The 22,622-nt window shown below is 51.2% G+C and overlaps 1 protein-coding gene and 3 long non-coding RNA genes across 6 annotated transcripts in view; 3 read left to right on the top strand and 1 right to left on the bottom strand.

The window, feature by feature from the left end:
- Positions 1–509: 509 nt before the first annotated feature.
- tmem214 (transmembrane protein 214) overlaps positions 510–22,622 on the bottom strand; it is a 76,143-nt gene continuing 54,030 nt past the window's right edge. The window contains exons 9-17 of the mRNA XM_055885811.1: positions 19,931–20,072; positions 18,516–18,607; positions 18,319–18,367; positions 17,689–17,796; positions 14,643–14,760; positions 14,257–14,353; positions 13,850–14,018; positions 9,740–9,891; positions 510–4,051 (exon numbers count right to left, since the gene is read on the bottom strand). Of these exons, the coding sequence (XP_055741786.1) occupies positions 3,928–4,051; positions 9,740–9,891; positions 13,850–14,018; positions 14,257–14,353; positions 14,643–14,760; positions 17,689–17,796; positions 18,319–18,367; positions 18,516–18,607; positions 19,931–20,072 (1,051 nt within the window). The 3' untranslated portion in view covers positions 510–3,927. The remainder of the gene's footprint in view (positions 4,052–9,739; positions 9,892–13,849; positions 14,019–14,256; positions 14,354–14,642; positions 14,761–17,688; positions 17,797–18,318; positions 18,368–18,515; positions 18,608–19,930; positions 20,073–22,622) is intronic.
- On the top strand, positions 11,468–15,947 carry LOC129825608 (uncharacterized). Of its 2 annotated transcripts, XR_008754917.1 has the most exons (7): positions 11,468–12,042; positions 12,084–14,835; positions 15,073–15,187; positions 15,228–15,296; positions 15,494–15,531; positions 15,596–15,733; positions 15,892–15,947. It is a non-coding gene; the product is annotated as an uncharacterized LOC129825608 (long non-coding RNA). The 2 variants fall into 2 exon arrangements; XR_008754918.1 differs by lacking the exon at positions 15,494–15,531 and having other exon boundaries at positions 15,665–15,733.
- On the top strand, positions 16,004–16,817 carry LOC129825606 (uncharacterized). Its single transcript, XR_008754914.1, has 6 exons — positions 16,004–16,074; positions 16,115–16,252; positions 16,293–16,376; positions 16,432–16,500; positions 16,534–16,700; positions 16,741–16,817. It is a non-coding gene; the product is annotated as an uncharacterized LOC129825606 (long non-coding RNA).
- Positions 16,881–17,520, top strand: LOC129825607 (uncharacterized). Of its 2 annotated transcripts, none has more exons than XR_008754916.1 (5): positions 16,881–16,948; positions 17,004–17,072; positions 17,106–17,174; positions 17,244–17,327; positions 17,383–17,520. It is a non-coding gene; the product is annotated as an uncharacterized LOC129825607 (long non-coding RNA). The 2 variants fall into 2 exon arrangements; XR_008754915.1 differs by having other exon boundaries at positions 17,106–17,203.

Below are 22,622 nucleotides of genomic sequence, written 5' to 3'. Positions count from 1 at the left end.
GAGTAGCTGCTGCCTTGGCAGGAACTAATGGGGATCCATAATAAATCCCAGGAAGAGTAGCTGCTGCCTTGGCAGGAACTAATAGGGATCCATAATAAACCCCAGGAAGAGTAGCTGCTGCCTTGGCAGGAACTAATGGGGATCCATAATAAATCCCAGGAAGAGTAGCTGCTGCCTTGGCAGGAACTAATGGGGATCCATAATAAATACTAATACTACACCCAGTCTGTTCAAGAACGTTTTGTGGTTAATGTGTCATTTCAAGCCGTTCTGCAAAGTACCCAACGTTCAAGAGAACTGAACGAAACCCCAGACTCATTGCAGAGAATAAACTAACGTCTGTGGGCGTTGCGTAGAGTTTGGCTGGAGCAATGAGTCTGGGTAGCCAGCCAATCATAACCAAGCATGTCGAAACAAAGACCACTACAAATTGTCCTCATCTTATATGAGCACTTTCACAAGGATAATTATACACTATCGTTCTTTATCTCTCACACACTGACACAGAATGGGGCTGGAGTCTTTATTAGAAATCATTTACATATGTATAAAGTAACAAATTAACAACAGAAACCCTACATAAATCAGTCGTAACAGGGAGAAAGGGGAGGGGGGACTAGGACGGAGGTCCATCACACAGAACATCAGCCTTCAAGTAAACAGAGCGAAGCAGCACTAGTCCAGTCTCAGTGTTTATTAGCTCAGTGGGTTAGCACTGTCAGGGGAGGAGAGACAGGAGAGAGACAGGAGGAGACGAGGAGAGAGAGGAGAGAGACGAGGAGAACGGAGAGACAGGAGGAGACGAGGAGAGAGAGGAGAGAGACGAGGAGAACGGAGAGACAGGAGGAGACGAAGAGAGAGGGTTTGATTTCAGGAGCAAGACGCCCCCTCCCCCTTAACAAAGCTCCTATATTTATAAACATGAATAACCAGTTTATGACCCTGAATACAGCGCTTATAACCCTCCCTCTAATAAACAACACGTTTATAAATCAGTCTTTATAGAAAAGAGAGGGAGGGGATCCCAGAGAGAGGAGGTGGAGATAGAGGGAGAGGATCTGAGAGAGAGAGAGATAGATCTGTTTGTGTCTGTAAAATGTATTATGCAAGACAAGGCGGTGGAAATGACTTACTATGCAAATACTGATATAATAACCATCATAAGTAAAGTTGGAGTTGCGTGACATGTGTGATCCTCCCACTACGACTCAGGAAACCATGCAGTTTATTAGGCGACACATGAAATAAGTTATGAAGAACTTCCCAGGGGGCTGAAAGAGCACGGTGATGAGCTTGATGCTGCTTTACAATAAATATCCAGGGTCTTATCCTGGTGACATGATCGATGCTTCACTGACATTTGACAAATATCTCTCTGATCCATAATAATGTCCTCATGTAGACTAGCCTACCAGCATCCTCTCATCCATAATAATGTCCTCATGTAGACTAGCCTACCAGCATCCTCTGATTCATAATAATGTCCTCATGTAGACTAGCCTACCAGCATCCTCTCATCCATAATAATGTCCTCATGTAGACTAGCCTACCAGCATCCTCTCTGATCCATAATAATGTCCCCATGTAGACTAGCCTACCAGCATCCTCTCTGATCCATAATAATGTCCTCATGTAGACTAGCCTACCAGCATCCTCTCTGATCCATAATAATGTCCCCATGTAGACTAGCCTACCAGCATCCTCTCTGATCCATAATAATGTCCTCATGTAGACTAGCCTACCAGCATCCTCTCTGATCCATAATAATGTCCTCATGTAGACTAGCCTACCAGCATCCTCTCTGATCCATAATAATGTCCTCAAGTAGACTAGCCTACCAGCATCCTCTCTGATCCATAATAATGTCCTCATGTAGACTAGCCTACCAGCATCCTCTCATCCATAATAATGTCCTCATGTAGACTAGCCTACCAGCATCCTCTCTGATCCATAATAATGTCCCCATGTAGACTAGCCTACCAGCATCCTCTCTGATCCATAATAATGTCCCCATGTAGACTAGCCTACCAGCATCCTCTCTGATCCATAATAATGTCCTCATGTAGACTAGCCTACCAGCATCCTCTCATCCATAATAATGTCCTCATGTAGACTAGCCTACCAGCATCCTCTCATCCATAATAATGTCCTCATGTAGACTAGCCTACCAGCATCCTCTCTGATTCATAATAATGTCCTCATGTAGACTAGCCTACCAGCATCCTCTCATCCATAATAATGTCCTCATGTAGACTAGCCTACCAGCATCCTCTCTGATCCATAATAATGTCCCCATGTAGACTAGCCTACCAGCATCCTCTCTGATCCATAATAATGTCCTCATGTAGACTAGCCTACCAGCATCCTCTCTGATCCATAATAATGTCCCCATGTAGACTAGCCTACCAGCATCCTCTCTGATCCATAATAATGTCCTCATGTAGACTAGCCTACCAGCATCCTCTCTGATCCATAATAATGTCCTCATGTAGACTAGCCTACCAGCATCCTCTGATCCATAATAATGTCCTCATGTAGACTAGCCTACCAGCATCATCTCATCCATAATAATGTCCTCATGTAGACTAGCCTACCAGCATCCTCTCTGATCCATAATAATGTCCCCATGTAGACTAGCCTACCAGCATCCTCTCTGATCCATAATAATGTCCCCATGTAGACTAGCCTACCAGCATCCTCTCTGATCCATAATAATGTCCTCATGTAGACTAGCCTACCAGCATCCTCTCATCCATAATAATGTCCTCATGTAGACTAGCCTACCAGCATCCTCTCTGATCCATAATAATGTCCTCATGTAGACTAGCCTACCAGCATCCTCTCATCCATAATAATGTCCTCATGTAGACTAGCCTACCAGCATCCTCTCTGATCCATAATAATGTCCTCATGTAGACTAGCCTACCGGCTAGTGAGAGACTGTTGGTTATTTCCCCTCGCTAGTGACAGACTGTTGGTTATTTCCCCTCGCTAGTGACAGACTGTTGGTTATTTCCCCTCGCTAGTGACAGACTGTTGGTTATTTCCCCTCGCTAGTGACAGACTGTTGGTTATTTCCCCTCGCTAGTGACAGACTGTTGGTTATTTCCCCTCGCTAGTGACAGACTGTTGGTTATTTCCCCTCGCTAGTGACAGACTGTTGGTTATTTCCCCTCGCTAGTGACAGACTGTTGGTTATTTCCCCTCGCTAGTGACAGACTGTTGGTTATTTCCCCTCGCTAGTGACAGACTGTTGGTTATTTCCCCTCGCTAGTGACAGACTGTTGGTTATTTCCCCTCGCTAGCGACAGACTGTTGGTTATTTCCCCTCGCTAGCGACAGACTGTTGGTTATTTCCCCTCGCTAGTGACAGACTGTTGGTTATTTCCCCTCGCTAGTGACAGACTGTTGGTTATTTCCCTTGGTAATGTAAAACACATTTCCCATGCCAATAAAGCCCATGAGAGAGTCAGAGAGAGATGGCTAAGGGAGGAGGGAGGAGGCCAAAGCAATGCAAGCAAAGAGTCTCAGACTGTGTGTTTAAAGCGTGTATGTGCATAAAGTATATGTGTGTGTGTATCAGTACGTGTGTGTGTGTGTGTGTGTGTGTGTGTGTATCAGTATATGTGTGTGTGTGTGTGTGTGTGTGTATCTGTATATGTGTGTGTGTGTGTGTGTGTGTGTATCAGTATATGTGTGTGTGTGTGTGTGTGTGTGTGTGTGTGTGTGTGTGTGTGTATCAGTACGTGTATGTGTGTGTGTGTGTATCAGTATATGTGTGTGTGTGTGTGTGTGTGTGTGTGTGTGTGTGTGTGTATCAGTACGTGTGTGTGTGTGTGTGTGTGTATCAGTATATGTGTGTGTGTGTATGTGTGTGTGTGTATATCAGTATATGTGTGTGTGTGTGTATCAGTATATGTGTGTGTATCAGGTCTGGAGCCGGTCTTGTATCCAGGACTTGATGGCGTTGGTGGTGTCTTGCAGCAGGAGCCAGGTAGAGTTGGTCAGAGAAAGGGCGTAGGTCTGGAGACATGATACAGACACCTCTCCACTGGAACAGACGGAAAAATACAGAATTAATACACAAATACCCAACAATCACACCACATTTACTGTGTTCTGGTACCAGAGAGAGAGATACCCAGGAACAATCACACCACTATTAAACACATTTACTGGATAATTAACAGAAGCGATATGGCAATCTATCGTAACTTTGCTCATTTATACAAATGTATTGATATTAAAAGGTCTTCATGGATCCACCTGTACCCGAGACCCGGTGACCCGGATCCACCTGTACCCGAGACCCGGTGACCCGGATCCACCTGTACCCGGTGACCCGGATCCACCTGTACCCGAGACCCGGATCCACCTGTACCCGAGACCCGGATCCACCTGTACCCGAGACCCGGATCCACCTGTACCCGAGACCCGGATCCACCTGTACCCGAGACCCGGATCCACCTGTACCCGAGACCCGGATCCACCTGTACCCGAGACCCGGATCCACCTGTACCCGAGACCCGGATCCACCTGTACCCGAGACCCGGATCCACCTGTACCCGAGACCCGGATCCACCTGTACCCGAGACCCGGATCCACCTGTACCCGAGACCCGGATCCACCTGTACCCGAGACCCGGATCCACCTGTACCCGAGACCCGGATCCACCTGTACCCGAGACCCGGATCCACCTGTACCCGAGACCCGGATCCACCTGTACCCGAGACCCGGTGACCAGAGGGGTCCGGATCCACCTGTACCCGAGACCCGGTGACCCGGATCCACCTGTACCCGAGACCCGGTGACCAGAGGGGTCCGGATCCACCTGTACCCGAGACCAGGTGACCCGGATCCACCTGTACCCGAGACCCGGTGACCCGGATCCACCTGTACCCGAGACCCGGTGACCCGAGGGGGTCCGGATCCAGAATTCTAAATAATGTTCTGGGTTGGATATGATTTTCACGGGTCTTGGGTATGTGTAATTTGAACTGACTTGTCTGGAAGGGCCTGTACAGATCCGAATACGACTGCTGCAGTAGACAGAGAGGGATTTGTATTTATGCTGCTGCTCTTGCTTTTCACCAGAACGGAGCGTGTATCTTGTTGTTGGCCAGTCAGAAGTCAAGTGGTACCAGGCTACAGTCGTAAAACCTCGCTCCATGTGTGACAAAAGTTAGGAGATATCTGATCAATGGAAGATGTAATGAAAAGGAGAAGGAGAAGGATGGGCCACAACGAACCAAGAGCCAACAGGTCGCCTGCTACTTGGTGTTGTTGGAATTGTTAACTTCTTGCTGCACGGATCCCTTTTACGGGATCATTTTCGTAAACAACCGCTGAATTGGCAGCGCGCCAAATTAAAAAATAATACAAAAAATATTTATAATCATGGAATCACAAGTGAAATATACCAAAACACAGCTTAGCTTGTTGTTAATCCACCTATCGTGTCATTATTTGAAAATATGCTTTACAGTGAAAGCAATCCAAGCGTTTGTGAGTGTATCAATCACTGCTAGAAAAGCTAGCCTTAAATTAGCTTGGTCACGAAAGTCAGAAAAGCAATAAAATTAAATCGCTTACTTTTGATAATCTTCGGATGTTTGTACTCACGAGACTCCCAGTTACACAATAAATGTTATTTTTGTTCGATAAAGATTAGTTTTATAACCAAAAACCGCCATTTGGTTTGCACGTTATGTCCAGAAAACCACAGGCTCGTTCCGGTCCTGGAGGGCAGACGAAAATTCCCCAAAGTATCCGTAATGTTTGTAGAAAAATGTCAAAGGTTTTTTATAATCAATCCTCGGGTTGTTTTTAACATACATAATCGATCTTATTTTAACCGGACGGTAAACTGTTCAATACTACAGAGATAGAAAATGTCGAGCCAAATCTCTCCTGCGCAGGAACCAATCAAAGGACACCTGGTCATCCACTGACACGTTTTGATAATCTCGCTCATTTTTCAAAATAAAAGCCTGAAACTGTGTCTAAAGCCTGGTCACAGCCTGAGGAAGCCATTGGAAAAGGAATCTGGTTGATACGCCTTTAAATGGAGGAGGGGCAAGCAATGGAACAAGGATGCAAATTTAAAAAAGCACTTCCGGGTTGGAGTTTCTCAGGTTATCGCCTGGATAATCAGTTCTGTTATACTCACAGACAATATTTTGACAGTTTTGGAAACTTTAGAGTGTTTTCTATCCTAATCTGTCAATTGTATGCATACTCTGATATCTGAGCCTGAGAAATAGTCCGTTTACCTTGGGAACGTTTTTTTCCCAAATATAAAAATTCTGCCCCCTAGCTTCAAGAGGTTTTCACTGTAGGATGAGAAAGCACATGCAGCCTCAATTAGCCTAGCTATCTAACGTTAGCTGAACTAGTTTTTCCCAGGTTAATGCATTCAACACGGGTACTATGTAATCATATTTGATACCTATTCGTCTACTATAGCGCGAGACTACTTGGTTGGTTGCTGTCTCTCGTGTCTCCCTCACCGGGTCAGTACGGCCCCTCCCCCGCCTGCTAGAGCCCCACCCCTCTCCCTCCTCACCGGGTCAGTACGGCCCTTCCCCTGCCTGCTAGAGCCCCACCCCTCTCCCTCCTCACCGGGTCAGTACGGCCCTTCCCCTGCCTGCTAGAGCCCCACCCCTCTCCCTCCTCACCGGGTCAGTACGGCCCTTCCCCTGCCTGCTAGAGCCCCACCCCTCTCCCGCCTCACCGGGTCAGTACGGCCCTTCCCCTGCCTGCTAGAGCCCCACCCCTCTCCCTCCTCACCGGGTCAGTACGGCCCTTCCCCTGCCTGCTAGAGCCCCACCCCTCTCCCTCCTCACCGGGTCAGTACGGCCCTTCCCCTGCCTGCTAGAGCCCCACCCCTCTCCCTCCTCACCGGGTCAGTACGGCCCTTCCCCTGCCTGCTAGAGCCCCACCCCTCTCCCTCCTCACCGGGTCAGTACGGCCCTTCCCCTGCCTGCTAGAGCCCCACCCCTCTCCCTCCTCACCGGGTCAGTACGGCCCTTCCCCTGCCTGCTAGAGCCCCACCCCTCTCCCTCCTCACCGGGTCAGTACGGCCCTTCCCCTGCCTGCTAGAGCCCCACCCCTCTCCCTCCTCACCGGGTCAGTACGGCCCTTCCCCTGCCTGCTAGAGCCCCACCCCTCTCCCTCCTCTCCGTGTCAGTACGGCCCCTCCCCCGCCTGCTAGAGCCCCACCCCTCTCCCTCCTCTCCGTGTCAGTACGGCCCCTCCCCCGCCTGCTAGAGCCCCACCCCTCTCCCTCCTCACCGGGTCAGTACGGCCCTTCCCCTGCCTGCTAGAGCCCCACCCCTCTCCCTCCTCACCGGGTCAGTACGGCCCTTCCCCTGCCTGCTAGAGCCCCACCCCTCTCCCTCCTCACCGGGTCAGTACGGCCCTTCCCCTGCCTGCTAGAGCCCCACCCCTCTCCCTCCTCTCCGTGTCAGTACGGCCCCTCCCCCGCCTGCTAGAGCCCCACCCCTCTCCCTCCTCTCCGTGTCAGTACGGCCCCTCCCCCGCCTGCTAGAGCCCCACCCCTCTCCCTCCTCACCGGGTCAGTACGGCCCTTCCCCTGCCTGCTAGAGCCCCACCCCTCTCCCTCCTCACCGGGTCAGTACGGCCCTTCCCCTGCCTGCTAGAGCCCCACCCCTCTCCCTCCTCACCGGGTCAGTACGGCCCTTCCCCTGCCTGCTAGAGCCCCACCCCTCTCCCTCCTCACCGGGTCAGTACGGCCCTTCCCCTGCCTGCTAGAGCGCCACCCCTCTGACTCCTCACCGGGTCAGTACGGCCCTTCCCCTGCCTGCTAGAGCCCCACCCCTCTCCCTCCTCACCGGGTCAGTACGGCCCTTCCCCTGCCTGCTAGAGCCCCACCCCTCTCCCTCCTCACCGGGTCAGTACGGCCCTTCCCCTGCCTGCTAGAGCCCCACCCCTCTCCCTCCTCACCGGGTCAGTACGGCCCTTCCCCTGCCTGCTAGAGCCCCACCCCTCTCCCTCCTCACCGGGTCAGTACGGCCCTTCCCCCGCCTGCTAGAGCCCCACCCCTCTCCCTCCTCTCCGTGTCAGTACGGCCCCTCCCCCGCCTGCTAGAGCCCCACCCCTCTCCCTCCTCTCCGTGTCAGTACGGCCCCTCCCCCGCCTGCTAGAGCCCCACCCCTCTCCCTCCTCACCGGGTCAGTACGGCCCTTCCCCTGCCTGCTAGAGCCCCACCCCTCTCCCTCCTCACCGGGTCAGTACGGCCCTTCCCCTGCCTGCTAGAGCCCCACCCCTCTCCCTCCTCACCGGGTCAGTACGGCCCTTCCCCTGCCTGCTAGAGCCCCACCCCTCTCCCTCCTCACCGGGTCAGTACGGCCCTTCCCCTGCCTGCTAGAGCCCCACCCCTCTCCCTCCTCACCGGGTCAGTACGGCCCCTCCCCTGCCTGCTAGAGCCCCACCCCTCTCCCTCCTCACCGGGTCAGTACGGCCCTTCCCCTGCCTGCTAGAGCCCCACCCCTCTCCCTCCTCACCGGGTCAGTACGGCCCCTCCCCTGCCTGCTAGAGCCCCACCCCTCTCCCTCCTCACCGGGTCAGTACGGCCCTTCCCCTGCCTGCTAGAGCCCCACCCCTCTCCCTCCTCACCGGGTCAGTACGGCCCTTCCCCTGCCTGCTAGAGCCCCACCCCTCTCCCTCCTCACCGGGTCAGTACGGCCCTTCCCCTGCCTGCTAGAGCCCCACCCCTCTCCCTCCTCACCGGGTCAGTACGGCCCTTCCCCTGCCTGCTAGAGCCCCACCCCTCTCCCTCCTCACCGGGTCAGTACGGCCCTTCCCCTGCCTGCTAGAGCCCCACCCCTCTCCCTCCTCACCGGGTCAGTACGGCCCTTCCCCTGCCTGCTAGAGCCCCACCCCTCTCCCTCCTCACCGGGTCAGTACGGCCCTTCCCCTGCCTGCTAGAGCCCCACCCCTCTCCCGCCTCACCGGGTCAGTACGGCCCTTCCCCTGCCTGCTAGAGCCCCACCCCTCTCCCTCCTCACCGGGTCAGTACGGCCCTTCCCCTGCCTGCTAGAGCCCCACCCCTCTCCCTCCTCACCGGGTCAGTACGGCCCTTCCCCTGCCTGCTAGAGCCCCACCCCTCTCCCTCCTCACCGGGTCAGTACGGCCCTTCCCCTGCCTGCTAGAGCCCCACCCCTCTCCCTCCTCACCGGGTCAGTACGGCCCTTCCCCTGCCTGCTAGAGCCCCACCCCTCTCCCTCCTCACCGGGTCAGTACGGCCCTTCCCCTGCCTGCTAGAGCCCCACCCCTCTCCCTCCTCACCGGGTCAGTACGGCCCTTCCCCTGCCTGCTAGAGCCCCACCCCTCTCCCGCCTCACCGGGTCAGTACGGCCCTTCCCCTGCCTGCTAGAGCCCCACCCCTCTCCCTCCTCACCGGGTCAGTACGGCCCTTCCCCTGCCTGCTAGAGCCCCACCCCTCTCCCTCCTCACCGGGTCAGTACGGCCCTTCCCCTGCCTGCTAGAGCCCCACCCCTCTCCCTCCTCACCGGGTCAGTACGGCCCTTCCCCTGCCTGCTAGAGCCCCACCCCTCTCCCTCCTCACCGGGTCAGTACGGCCCTTCCCCTGCCTGCTACAGCCCCACCCCTCTCCCGCCTCTCGCGCTTTATCAGCTCCGGTTAATTAAGTAGCTTAAATTACTTTTCTGCTACTTCCCTCACTCAGATCAGACTGTTAGATGGGAGGGGTACCTACCTGCAGGAGTCGTGCAGTGCCGTCCAGGCCTGTACTATTAGATGGGAGGTGTGTGTGAGAGCTGGAAGCAGGTAGTTGGTATGGAGGAACAGTAGCAGCTGCTTCAGGTAGTCAATCAGCAGGAACACACTGTCCGGAGTGCTGGAACTCAGCTGGAGAACAGACAACACAATTAAACATTCCACCCCCCATCTCCATACAGCCCCATTCCACCCCCCCCCATCTCCATACAGCCCCATTCCACCCCCCCATCTCCATACAGCCCTATTCCACTCCCCCCATCTCCATACAGCCCCATTCCACCCCCCCCATCTCCATACAGCCCCATTCCACCCCCCCATCTCCATACAGCCCCATTCCACCCCCCCCCATCTCCATACAGCCCCATTCCACCCCCCCATCTCCATACAGCCCTATTCCACTCCCCCCATCTCCATACAGCCCCATTCCCCCCCCCCATCTCCATACAGCCCTATTCCACCCCCCCATCTCCATACAGCCCTATTCCACCCCCCCATCTCCATACAGCCCTATTCCACCCCCCCCCCCATCTCCATACAGCCCTATTCCACCCCCCCATCTCCATACAGCCCTATTCCACCCCCCCATCTCCATACAGCCCTATTCCACCCCCCCATCCCCATACAGCCCTATTCCACCCCCCATCTCCATACAGCCCCATTCCACCCCCCCCCCCCATCTCCATACAGCCCCATTCCACCCCCCCATCTCCATACAGCCCCATTCCACCCCCCCATCTCCATACAGCCCCATTCCACCCCCCCCCCCCCCCATCTCCATACAGCCCCATTCCACCCCCCCATCTCCATACAGCCCTATTCCACCCCCCCATCTCCATACAGCCCCATTCCACCCCCCCATCTCCATACAGCCCCATTCCACCCCCCCATCTCCATACAGCCCCATTCCACCCCCCCATCTCCATACAGCCCCATTCCACCCCCCCATCTCCATACAGCCCCATTCCACCCCCCCATCTCCATACAGCCCCTTTCCACCCCCCCATCTCCATACAGCCCCATTCCACCCCCCCATCTCCATACAGCCCCATTCCACCCCCCCATCTCCATACAGCCCTATTCCACCCCCCCATCTCCATACAGCCCTATTCCACCCCCCCATCTCCATACAGCCCTATTCCACCCCCCCATCTCCATACAGCCCTATTCCACCTCCCCATCTCCATACAGCCCCATTCCACCCCCCCCCCCATCTCCATACAGCCCTATTCCACCCCCCCACCCCCCCCATCTCCATACAGCCCTATTCCACCCCCCCATCTCCATACAGCCCTATTCCACCCCCCCATCTCCATACAGCCCTATTCCACCCCCCCATCTCCATACAGCCCCATTCCACCCCCCCATCTCCATACAGCCCCATTCCACCCCCCCCCCCCATCTCCATACAGCCCTATTCCACCCCCCCACCCCCCCATCTCCATACAGCCCCATTCCACCCCCCCCCCCCATCTCCATACAGCCCCATTCCACCCCCCCCCCCCATCTCCATACAGCCCTATTCCACCCCCCCACCCCCCCATCTCCATACAGCCCCATTCCACCCCCCCCCCCCATCTCCATACAGCCCTATTCCACCCCCCCACCCCCCCATCTCCATACAGCCCCATTCCACCCCCCCATCTCCATACAGCCCCATTCCACCCCCCCATCTCCATACAGCCCCATTCCACCCCCCCATCTCCATACAGCCAGGCTGCACATGTATGGAACCTTGTTTAAAACCAGTCAGATGTCCTTCATACCATTGTTATCTAGGTCCCCAGTCAGATGTCCTCCTTCATACCATTGTTATCTAGGTCCCCAGAGTCAGATGTCCTCCTTCATACCATTGTTATCTAGGTCCCCAGAGTCAGATGTCCTCCTTCATACCATTGTTATCTAGGTCTCCAGAGTCAGATGTCCTCCTCCATACCATTGTTATCTAGGTCTCCAGAGTCAGATGTCCTCCTTCATACCATTGTTATCTAGGTCTCCAGTCAGATGTCCTCCTTCATACCATTGTTATCTAGGTCTCCAGTCAGATGTCCTCCTTCATACCATTGTTATCTAGGTCCCCAGTCAGATGTCCTCCTTCATACCATTGTTATCCAGGTCTCCAGAGTCAGATGTCCTCCTTCATACCATTGTTATCTAGGTCCCCAGTCAGATGTCCTCCTTCATACCATTGTTATCTAGGTCCCCAGTCAGATGTCCTCCTTCATACCATTGTTATCTAGGTCTCCAGAGTCAGATGTCCTCCTTCATACCATTGTTATCTAGGTCCCCAGTCAGATGTCCTCCTTCATACCATTGTTATCCAGGTCTCCAGAGTCAGATGTCCTCCTTCATACCATTGTTATCTAGGTCCCCAGTCAGATGTCCTCCTTCATACCATTGTTATCTAGGTCTCCAGAGTCAGATGTCCTCCTTCATACCATTGTTATCTAGGTCTCCAGAGTCAGATGTCCTCCTTCATACCATTGTTATCTAGGTCCCCAGTCAGATGTCCTCCTTCATACCATTGTTATCTAGGTCTCCAGAGTCAGATGTCCTCCTTCATACCATTGTTATCTAGGTCTCCAGAGTCAGATGTCCTCCTTCATACCATTGTTATCTAGGTCTCCAGAGTCAGATGTCCTCCTTCATACCATTGTTATCTAGGTCCCCAGTCAGATGTCCTCCTTCATACCATTGTTATCTAGGTCCCCAGTCAGATGTCCTCCTTCATACCATTGTTATCTAGGTCTCCAGAGTCAGATGTCCTCCTTCATACCATTGTTATCTAGGTCTCCAGAGTCAGATGTCCTCCTTCATACCATTGTTATCTAGGTCTCCAGAGTCAGATGTCCTCCTTCATACCATTGTTATCTAGGTCTCCAGAGTCAGATGTCCTCCTTCATACCATTGTTATCTAGGTCCCCAGTCAGATGTCCTCCTTCATACCATTGTTATCTAGGTCTCCAGAGTCAGATGTCCTCCTTCATACCATTGTTATCTAGGTCTCCAGAGTCAGATGTCCTCCTCCATACCATTGTTATCTAGGTCTCCAGAGTCAGATGTCCTCCTCCATACCATTGTTATCTAGGTCTCCAGAGTCAGATGTCCTCCTTCATACCATTGTTATCTAGGTCTCCAGAGTCAGATGTCCTCCTTCATACCATTGTTATCTAGGTCTCCAGTCAGATGTCCTCCTCCATACCATTGTTATCTAGGTCTCCAGTCAGATGTCCTCCTTCATACCATTGTTATCTAGGTCCCCAGTCAGATGTCCTCCTTCATACCATTGTTATCTAGGTCCCCAGTCAGATGTCCTCCTTCATACCATTGTTATCTAGGTCTCCAGAGTCAGATGTCCTCCTTCATACCATTGTTATCCAGGTCCCCAGAGATTATTTAATTTAAAATAATACTTTTGGAACAGTATTCGTCACATTGTTTCAGAATCCCACAGCATGTGTTGGTAGGACTTCATTTTTAAACAGAAATGTACTTAGTATACAAATATACAATATTCTGTGTCATGTGAGGGAAGTATACAATATTCAGTGTCATGTGAGGGAAGTATACAATATTCTGTGTCATGTGAGGGAAGTATACAATATTCAGTGTCATGTGAGGGAAGTATACAATATTCAGTGTCATGTGAGGGAAGTATACAATATTCAGTGTCATGTGAGGGAAGTATACAATATTCAGTGTCATGTGAGGGAAGTATACAATATTCTGTGTCATGTGAGGGAAGTATACAATATTCTGTGTCATGTGAGGGAAGTATACAATATTCAGTGTCATGTGAGGGAAGTATACAATATTCAGTGTCATGTGAGGGAAGTATACAATATTCTGTGTCATGTGAGGGAAGTATACAATATTCTGTGTCATGTGAGGGAAGTATACAATATTCTGTGTCATGTGAGGGAAGTATACAATATTCAGTGTCATGTGAGGGAAGTATACAATATTCTGTGTCATGTGAGGGAAGTATACAATATTCAGTGTCATGTGAGGGAAGTATACAATATTCGGTGTCGTTTAGAAATGTATCAACACGGTATCACCACCAAACGGTATCACCAACGTGTCTTACCCAGTGTACTAGTAGGGGTGTGTTGTGATAGATCCAGTCAATGAGTTGTGTTGTGAGTCGTGAGATGTAGATGGCAGCAGCTTTAGTTCTCTCCCAGTTCTGCTCCAGTACCGGACTCAACACACGAACACACTCGGAGTAGTAGTAGGGAGTATTGGTGTCCAGCCAGCTACACACATGGGACAAAATTAGTCCGAGGTCATTGTTATTTTGGATACAAAAAATGACTTCAGTCTCCACACAGAATGTCTAAAACCTGAAAGAACACGTATATGGACGTATATTTTTAAATAACTGACCCGACAAATACATTTTGAAGTCATTTCTAAACGCGGCCCGTCCTCAGAGATATGCTGATGAGCAAACATGATTTCCCAGCTCTGGGTTAGTCAGGGGTTAAAGGTTACCTGAAGCCCTGATGTGAGTAGAGAGTGACTTTGCTCCAGGCCTGTTGAGACACGCCCATCACCCCTGAACTGTGGAGATAGCTTGCTGTGGTGGAGTCTACACACACACACACACACATTCAGATTGGTTTACAGTTGCATAGGAACTGTGTGTGTGTGTGTGTGTGTGTGTGTGTGTTGGTACATGTGTGTGTGTGTGTGTGTGTGTGTGTGTGTGTGTGTGTGTGTGTGTGTGTGTGTTGGTACATGTGTGTGTGTGTGTGTGTGTATGTGTACCTGTGAGTGTGTGTGTGTGTGTGTGTGTGTGTATGTGTACCTGTGAGTGTGTGTGTGTGTGTGTGTGTGTGTATGTGTACCTGTGAGTGTGTGTGTGTGTGTGTGTGTACCTGTGAAGGATCCATGTGATCGGATGTCGTGTGTAATGAACCCGGCAGCAAACACCAGTAAAGCCATGAAGAGTCTGGACCAGGGGAACCCTCGTCCTAACATCTTCAACTGGAGACACTACGGACAGAAGAGAGAGGAGGTGGACAGGTAGGAGAGAGGACAGGTGGTGGAGAAGAAGAGGAGAGAGGAGAGGTGGTGGAGAGAGGAGGTGGACAGGTGGTGGAGAAGAAGAGGAGAAAGGAGAGGTGGTGGAGAGAGGAGGTGGACAGGTGGTGGAGAAGAAGAGGAGAAAGGAGAGGAGGTGGACAGGTAGGAGAGAGGACAGGTGGTGGAGAAGAGGAGAGGAGAGGTGGTGGAGAGAGGAGGTGGACAGGTGGTGGAGAAGAAGAGGAGAAAGGAGAGGAGGTGGACAGGTAGGAGAGAGGACAGGTGGTGGAGAAGAAGAGGAGAGGTGGTGGAGAGAGGAGGTGGACAGGTAGGACAGAGGACAGGTGGTGGAGAAGAAGAGGAGAAAGGAGAGGTGGTGGAGAGAGGAGGTGGACAGGTGGTGGAGAAGAAGAGGAGAAAGGAGAGGAGGTGGACAGGTAGGAGAGAGGACAGGTGGTGGAGAAGAAGAGGAGAGAGGAGAGGTGGTGGAGAGAGGAGGTGGACAGGTGGTGGAGAAGAAGAGGAGAAAGGAGAGGTGGTGGAGAGAGGAGGTGGACAGGTGGTGGAGAAGAAGAGGAGAAAGGAGAGGAGGTGGACAGGTAGGAGAGAGGACAGGTGGTGGAGAAGAGGAGAGGAGAGGTGGTGGAGAGAGGAGGTGGACAGGTGGTGGAGAAGAAGAGGAGAAAGGAGAGGAGGTGGACAGGTAGGAGAGAGGACAGGTGGTGGAGAAGAAGAGGAGAGGTGGTGGAGAGAGGAGGTGGACAGGTAGGACAGAGGACAGGTGGTGGAGAAGAAGAGGAGAAAGGAGAGGTGGTGGAGAGAGGAGGTGGACAGGTGGTGGAGAAGAAGAGGAGAAAGGAGAGGAGGTGGACAGGTAGGAGAGAGGACAGGTGGTGGAGAAGAAGAGGAGAGAGGAGAGGTGGTGGAGAGAGGAGGTGGACAGGTGGTGGAGAAGAAGAGGAGAAAGGAGAGGTGGTGGAGAGAGGAGGTGGACAGGTGGTGGAGAAGAAGAGGAGAAAGGAGAGGAGGTGGACAGGTAGGAGAGGACAGGTGGTGGAGAAGAAGAGGAGAGGAGAGGTGGTGGAGAGAGGAGGTGGACAGGTAGGAGAGAGGACAGGTGGTGGAGAAGAAGAGGAGAAAGGAGAGGTGGTGGAGAGAGGAGGTGGACAGGTAGGAGAGAGGACAGGTGGTGGAGAAGAAGAGGAGAAAGGAGAGGTGGTGCAGAGAGGAGGTGGACAGGTAGGAGAGAGGACAGGTGGTGGAGAAGAAGAAGAGAGAGGAGAGGTGGTGGAGAGTGGAGGTGGACAGGTAGAAGAGAGGACAGGTGGTGGAGAGAGGAGGTGGACAGGTAGGAGAGAGGACAGGTGGCGGAGAAGAAGAGGAGAAAGGAGAGGTGGTGGAGAGAGGAGGTGGACAGGTAGGAGAGAGGACAGGTGGTGGAGAAGAAGAGGAGAGAGGAGAGGTGGTGGAGAGAGGAGGTGGACAAGTAGGAGAGAGGACAGGTGGTGGAGAAGAAGAGGAGAGGTGGTGGAGAGAGGAGGTGGACAAGTAGGAGAGAGGACAGGTGGTGGAGAAGAAGAGGAGAGGTGGTGGAGAGAGGAGGTGGACAGGTAGGAGAGAGGACAGGTGGTGGAGAAGAAGAGGAGAGGTGGTGGAGAGAGGAGGTGGACAAGTAGGAGAGAGGACAGGTGGTGGAGAAGAAGAGGAGAGGTGGTGGAGAGAGGAGGTGGACAGGTAGGAGAGAGGACAGGTGGTGGAGAAGAAGAGGAGAGGTGGTGGAGAGAGGTGGTGGACAGGTAGGAGAGAGGACAGGTGGTGGAGAAGAAGAGGAGAGAGGAGAGGTGGTGGAGAGAGGAGGTGGACAAGTAGGAGAGAGGACAGGTGGTGGAGAAGAAGAGGAGAGAGGAGAGGTGGTGGAGAGAGGAGGTGGACAAGTAGGAGAGAGGAGAGGTGGTGGAGAAGAAGAGGAGAGGTGGTGGAGAGAGGAGGTGGACAAGTAGGAGAGAGGACAGGTGGTGGAGAAGAAGAGGAGAGGTGGTGGAGAGAGGAGGTGGACAGGTAGGAGAGAGGACAGGTGGTGGAGAAGAAGAGGAGAGGTGGTGGAGAGAGGAGGTGGACAAGTAGGAGAGAGGACAGGTGGTGGAGAAGAAGAGGAGAGGTGGTGGAGAGAGGAGGTGGACAGGTAGGAGAGAGGACAGGTGGTGGAGAAGAAGAGGAGAGGTGGTGGAGAGAGGAGGTGGACAAGTAGGAGAGAGGACAGGTGGTGGAGAAGAAGAGGAGAGGTGGTGGAGAGAGGAGGTGGACAGGTAGGAGAGAGGACAGGTGGTGGAGAAGAAGAGGAGAGGTGGTGGAGAGAGGTGGTGGACAGGTAGGAGAGAGGACAGGTGGTGGAGAAGAAGAGGAGAGAGGAGAGGTGGTGGAGAGAGGAGGTGGACAAGTAGGAGAGAGGACAGGTGGTGGAGAAGAAGAGGAGAGGTGGTGGAGAGAGGAGGTGGACAGGTAGGAGAGAGGACAGGTGGTGGAGAAGAAGAGGAGAGGTGGTGGAGAGAGGAGGTGGACAAGTAGGAGAGAGGACAGGTGGTGGAGAAGAAGAGGAGAGGTGGTGGAGAGAGGAGGTGGACAGGTAGGAGAGAGGACAGGTGGTGGAGAAGAAGAGGAGAGAGGAGAGGAGGTGGAGAGAGGAGAGGAGAGAGGACAGGTGGTGGAGAAGAAGAGGAGAGAGGACAGGTGGTGGAGAAGAAGAGGAGAGAGGAGAGGTAGAGGGGAAGCGAGCAGGGGCAGTAGAATTAGAAGGGGAGTGCTAGTCTTATTTAAATGTTTCCTAAAAGCTTTTAGCCCTTTTTAAAGGCATTTTGAAGGTTTCTGCTTTGTGTTTGTAAATGAAGTGTTGTATCTCACGTGACAGAGCTTGTTACAGTCCTGTAGGTCAGTAGAGTTAGCCGTGTCTCTCAGCTCCTCATTGGTCACTCTGAATGACTGGACCGTCTCCTGCAGCGAACCGCGCAACTACCAGAAACACAATAAAGCTTTATTAACAAACTATAATACAACACAATAAAGCTTTATTAACAAACTATAATACAACACAATAAAGCTTTATTAACAAACTATAATACAACACAATAAAGCTTTATTAACAAACTATAATACAACACAATAAAGCTTTATTAACAAACTATAATACAACACAATAAAGCTTTATTAACAAACTATAATACAACACAATAAAGCTTTATTAACAAACTATAATACAACACAATAAATGATGCAGACTAAACTGACCTGATGTAAAGGACTACAAGTGACTGGATATGATGGAGACTAAACTGATGTAAAGGACTACAAGTGACTGGATATGATGGAGACTAAACTGATGTAAAGGACTACAAGTGACTGGATATGATGACGGAGACTAAACTGAATGTAGCCATTGTTCCCCTAGAATGAACTTAATTTCCTCCCAGCCAATCCTGAGCCAGTACACATCACTGAGATGGGACAGAGGCAGTAACCATGGTTATATTGTACCTTGGGTGGCAGAGTGTTCCAGGACTTCAGTAGATGGTTTAGCAGCAGACTAGAGACAGAGAGAGACAAGAGACAGATTTATTATAGCACACTTCTTCAGATTGGTTGCTTAAAACATGTATGCACCTGGACAGGTGTCTCCACACCCCTAGACTCTGAGCGGTGTGTGTGTGTGTGTGTGTGTGTGTGTGTTGTACCTGGACTGTGGTAAGTGTTTGGTGTAGAGCTGTCTCCAGACCCCCAGACTCTGATGGTCCACAGATAGACACTCCGTCATAGAGCTGAGCAACTAGAGAGAGGTAACGTATTGGACATGACAATACTCTATCCATTAACCATACAAATACTTTTAATTATTATTTTAAAACATTTGGCTAAGACACTTTTCTAATTCTTATCAGAAAAAAAAAAACTGTATATACACTGCTCCAAAAAATAAAGGGAACACTTAAACAACACAATGTAACTCCAAGTCAATCACACTTCTGTGAAATCAAACTGTCCACTTAGGAAGCAACACTCATTGACAATAAATTTCACATGCTGTTGTGCAAATGGAATAGACAACAGGTGGAAATTATAGGCAATTAGCAAGACACCCCCAAAAAAGGAGTGGTTCTGCAGGTGGTGACCACAGACCACTTCTCAGTTCATATGCTTCCTGGCTGATGTTTTGGTCACTTTTGAATGCTGGCGGTGCTTTCACTCTAGTGGTAGCATGAGACGGAGTCTACAACCCACACAAGTGGCTCAGGTAGTGCAGTTCATCCAGGATGGCACATCAATGTGAGCTGTGGCAAGAAGATTTGCTGTGTCTGTCAGCGTAGTGTCCAGAGCATGGAGGCGCTACCAGGAGACAGGCCAGTACATCAGGAGACGTGGAGGAGGCCGTAGGAGGGCAACAACCCAGCAGCAGGACCGCTACCTCAGCCTTTGTGCAAGGAGGTGCACTGCCAGAGCCCTTCAAAATGACCTCCAGCAGGCCACAAATGTGCAAACCTTGTCAACTCTGGGATTCGATCTAGCAACCTTTCGGTTACTGACCCAAAACCACTAGGCTACCTGCCGCCCCAAAATGTCTTAGTTTTTGCTCTGACATGCACTGTCAACTGTCAGACCTTATATAAACAGGTGTGTGCTTTTCCAAATCATGTCCAGTCAATTGAATTTACCACAGATGGACTCCAATCAAGTTGTAGAAACATCTTAAGGATGATCAATGGAAACAGGATGCACCTGAGCTCAATTGAGTCTCAAAGCAAAGAGACTACTTACATAAATAAGGTATGTTTTTATTTTGAATACATATGCAAAAATGTATAAAAACCTGTTTTTGCTTTGTCATTATGGGGTATTGTGATGTCATTATGGGGTATTGTGATGTCATTGTGGGGTATTGTGATGTCATTATGGGGTATTGTGATGTCATTATGGGGTATTGTGATGTCATTATGGGGTATTGTGATGTCATTATGGGGTATTGTGATGTCATTATGGGGTATTGTTTGTAGATTGATGAGGGATTTTATTGTTTATTCATTTTAGAATGAGGCTGTAACTTTGTGGATAAAGTAAAGGGGTCAGAATACCTCCCGAATGCTTTGTGTATTACCTCTCTCTTCATATCATCAGGGCAGTGGGGCGTGGCCCGGGACAGGAAGGAGGGCAGGTAGGTGTGGAGGGTCATCTCGGGCTTCGCCCCAAAAGCCAACACCTTCAGACGAGGGTACAGACGACACAGCTGCTCCTGGAGGCTACGCAGGCAGACACACAGTCACACGCAGAATAAAACATTTATTTTCCCGAGCCCAAACTATCACTAAACATTTGAATTGGTTTTATTTCAGTGAAATAAGAAGCGAGGTAGATCGACTTTGTATTGCGTTGCCATGGAGACAGGTGTGAGCATAGGCGCCTGAGTAACGAAGCAAACATAGCAGCTGCTCACCAAAACAAAAAAATGTGTTTACTTTTTTACCAGAAAATCATCATGATACTTTGGGTAATTTGTCATGACAACAGACACTTGTGTGTTGATAAAACAGCTCTGCTGGGCAAGTAGACCAAATCAACCATCTCTTTCCTATGTATCCTGCTGAGACAAGTTACCTCAACATTTTCATGGTGACAGCACTTCAAACAACGGAGCTAAAAAGTGTCCATGTCAGAGGAAGCATTGCTACGATCACCGCTATTCCTGTTCATGTTCTGTTTCTTCATTATGTTTGGTCAAATATATACTATAGTAGCCGTTAGTCTCCCTTCTCTATAGTAGCCGTTAGTCTCCCTTCTCTATAGTAGCTGTTAGTCTCCCTTCTCTATAGTAGCCGTTAGTCTCCATTCTCTATAGTAGCCGTTAGTCTCCATTCTCTATAGTAGCCGTTAGTCTCCATTCTCTATAGTAGCTGTTAGTCTACCTCTCCATTCTCTATAGTAGCCGTTAGTCTCCCTTCTCTATAGTAGCCGTTAGTCTCCCTTCTCTATAGTAGCCGTTAGTCTCCATTCTCTATAGTAGCCGTTAGTCTCCATTCTCTATAGTAGCCGTTAGTCTCCATTCTCTATAGTAGCCGTTAGTCTCCATTCTCTATAGTAGCCGTTAGTCTCCATTCTCTATAGTAGCTGTTAGTCTACCTCTCCATTCTCTATAGTAGCCGTTAGTCTCCCTTCTCTATAGTAGCCGTTAGTCTCCCTTCTCTATAGTAGCCGTTAGTCTCCCTTCTCTATAGTAGCCGTTAGTCTCCCTTCTCTATAGTAGCCGTTAGTCTCCCTTCTCTATAGTAGCTGTTAGTCTCCCTTCTCTATAGTAGCCGTTAGTCTCCCTTCTCTATAGTAGCCGTTAGTCTCCCTTCTCTATAGTAGCCGTTAGTCTCCATTCTCTATGGTAGCTGTTCCTCTCCATTCTCTATAGTAGCCGTTAGTCTCCATTCTCTATAGTAGCCGTTAGTCTCCATTCTCTATAGTAGCCGTTAGTCTCCATTCTCTATAGTAGCCGTTAGTCTCCATTCTCTATAGTAGCCGTTAGTCTCCATTCTCTATGGTAGCTGTTCCTCTCCATTCTCTGTAGTAGCTGTTACTTAGCCTACTGACTGTGGTTGTTCAAAAGGTCACTATTAAAAAAAGAGATTGATGGTAGCCTCTAGCCCTGTAACTGCTGGCTGCAGACGGGTCCCCAACCACTACTGGAGACATCACAAGTGGAGCAGCGGTCTAAGAGACTACATCACTACAGACCCGGTTCCATCCCAGGCTGTATCACAGCAGTCTAAGACACTGTATCACTACAGACCCGGTTCCATCCCAGGCTGTATCACCGCGGTCTAAGACACTACATGACTACAGACCCGGTTCCATCCCAGGCCGTCCCATAGGGTGGCACACATTTGGCACAGTGTCGTCCGGGTTAGGGGAGGGTTTAGACCCGGATCACGTCTGTGCACGTGTTATTTTACACACACATAGCCTAGCCCTCTCCGGAACCACGGCGACGGAGCCTAGCCCTCTCCGGAACCACGGCGACGGAGCCTAGCCCTCTCCGGAACCACGGCGACGGAGCCTAGCCCTCTCCGGAACCACGGCGACGGAGCCTAGCCCTCTCCGGAACCACGGCGACGGAGCCTAGCCCTCTCCGGAACCACGGCGACGGAGCCTAGCCCTCTCCGGAACCACGGCGACGGAGCCTAGCCCTCTCCGGAACCACGGCGACGGAGCCTAGCCCTCTCCGGAACCACGGCGACGGAGCCTAGCCCTCTCCGGAACCACGGCGACGGAGCCTAGCCCTCTCCGGAACCACGGCGACGGAGCCTAGCCCTCTCCGGAACCACGGCGACGGAGCCTAGCCCTCTCCGGAACCACGGCGACGAAGCCTAGCCCTCTCCGGAACCACGGCGACGAAGCCTAGCCCTCTCCTATTGGTGGTGATAATCTACATAGTTACTGTCTCCTATTGGTGGTGATAATCTACATAGTTACGCTGCTTTAGACTGTCTCCTATTGGTGATGATAATCTACATAGTTACTGTCTCCTATTGGTGGTGATAATCTACATAGTTACTGTCTCCTATTGGTGATGATAATCTACATAGTTACGCTGCTTTAGACTGTCTCCTATTGGTGATGATAATCTACATAGTTACTGTCTCCTATTGGTGGTGATAATCTACATAGTTACTGTCTCCTATTGGTGATGATAATCTACATAGTTACTGTCTCCTATTGGTGATGATAATCTACATAGTTACGCTGCTTTAGACTGTCTCCTATTGGTGGTGATAATCTACATAGTTACTGTCTCCTATTGGTGATGA

Source organism: Salvelinus fontinalis, chromosome 27, assembly GCF_029448725.1.
Source record: "Salvelinus fontinalis isolate EN_2023a chromosome 27, ASM2944872v1, whole genome shotgun sequence".
Taxonomy (NCBI): domain Eukaryota; kingdom Metazoa; phylum Chordata; class Actinopteri; order Salmoniformes; family Salmonidae; genus Salvelinus; species Salvelinus fontinalis.
The sequence above is the reverse complement of the archived record's forward strand: the minus strand, read 5'-3'. Positions and strand labels throughout refer to the sequence as shown.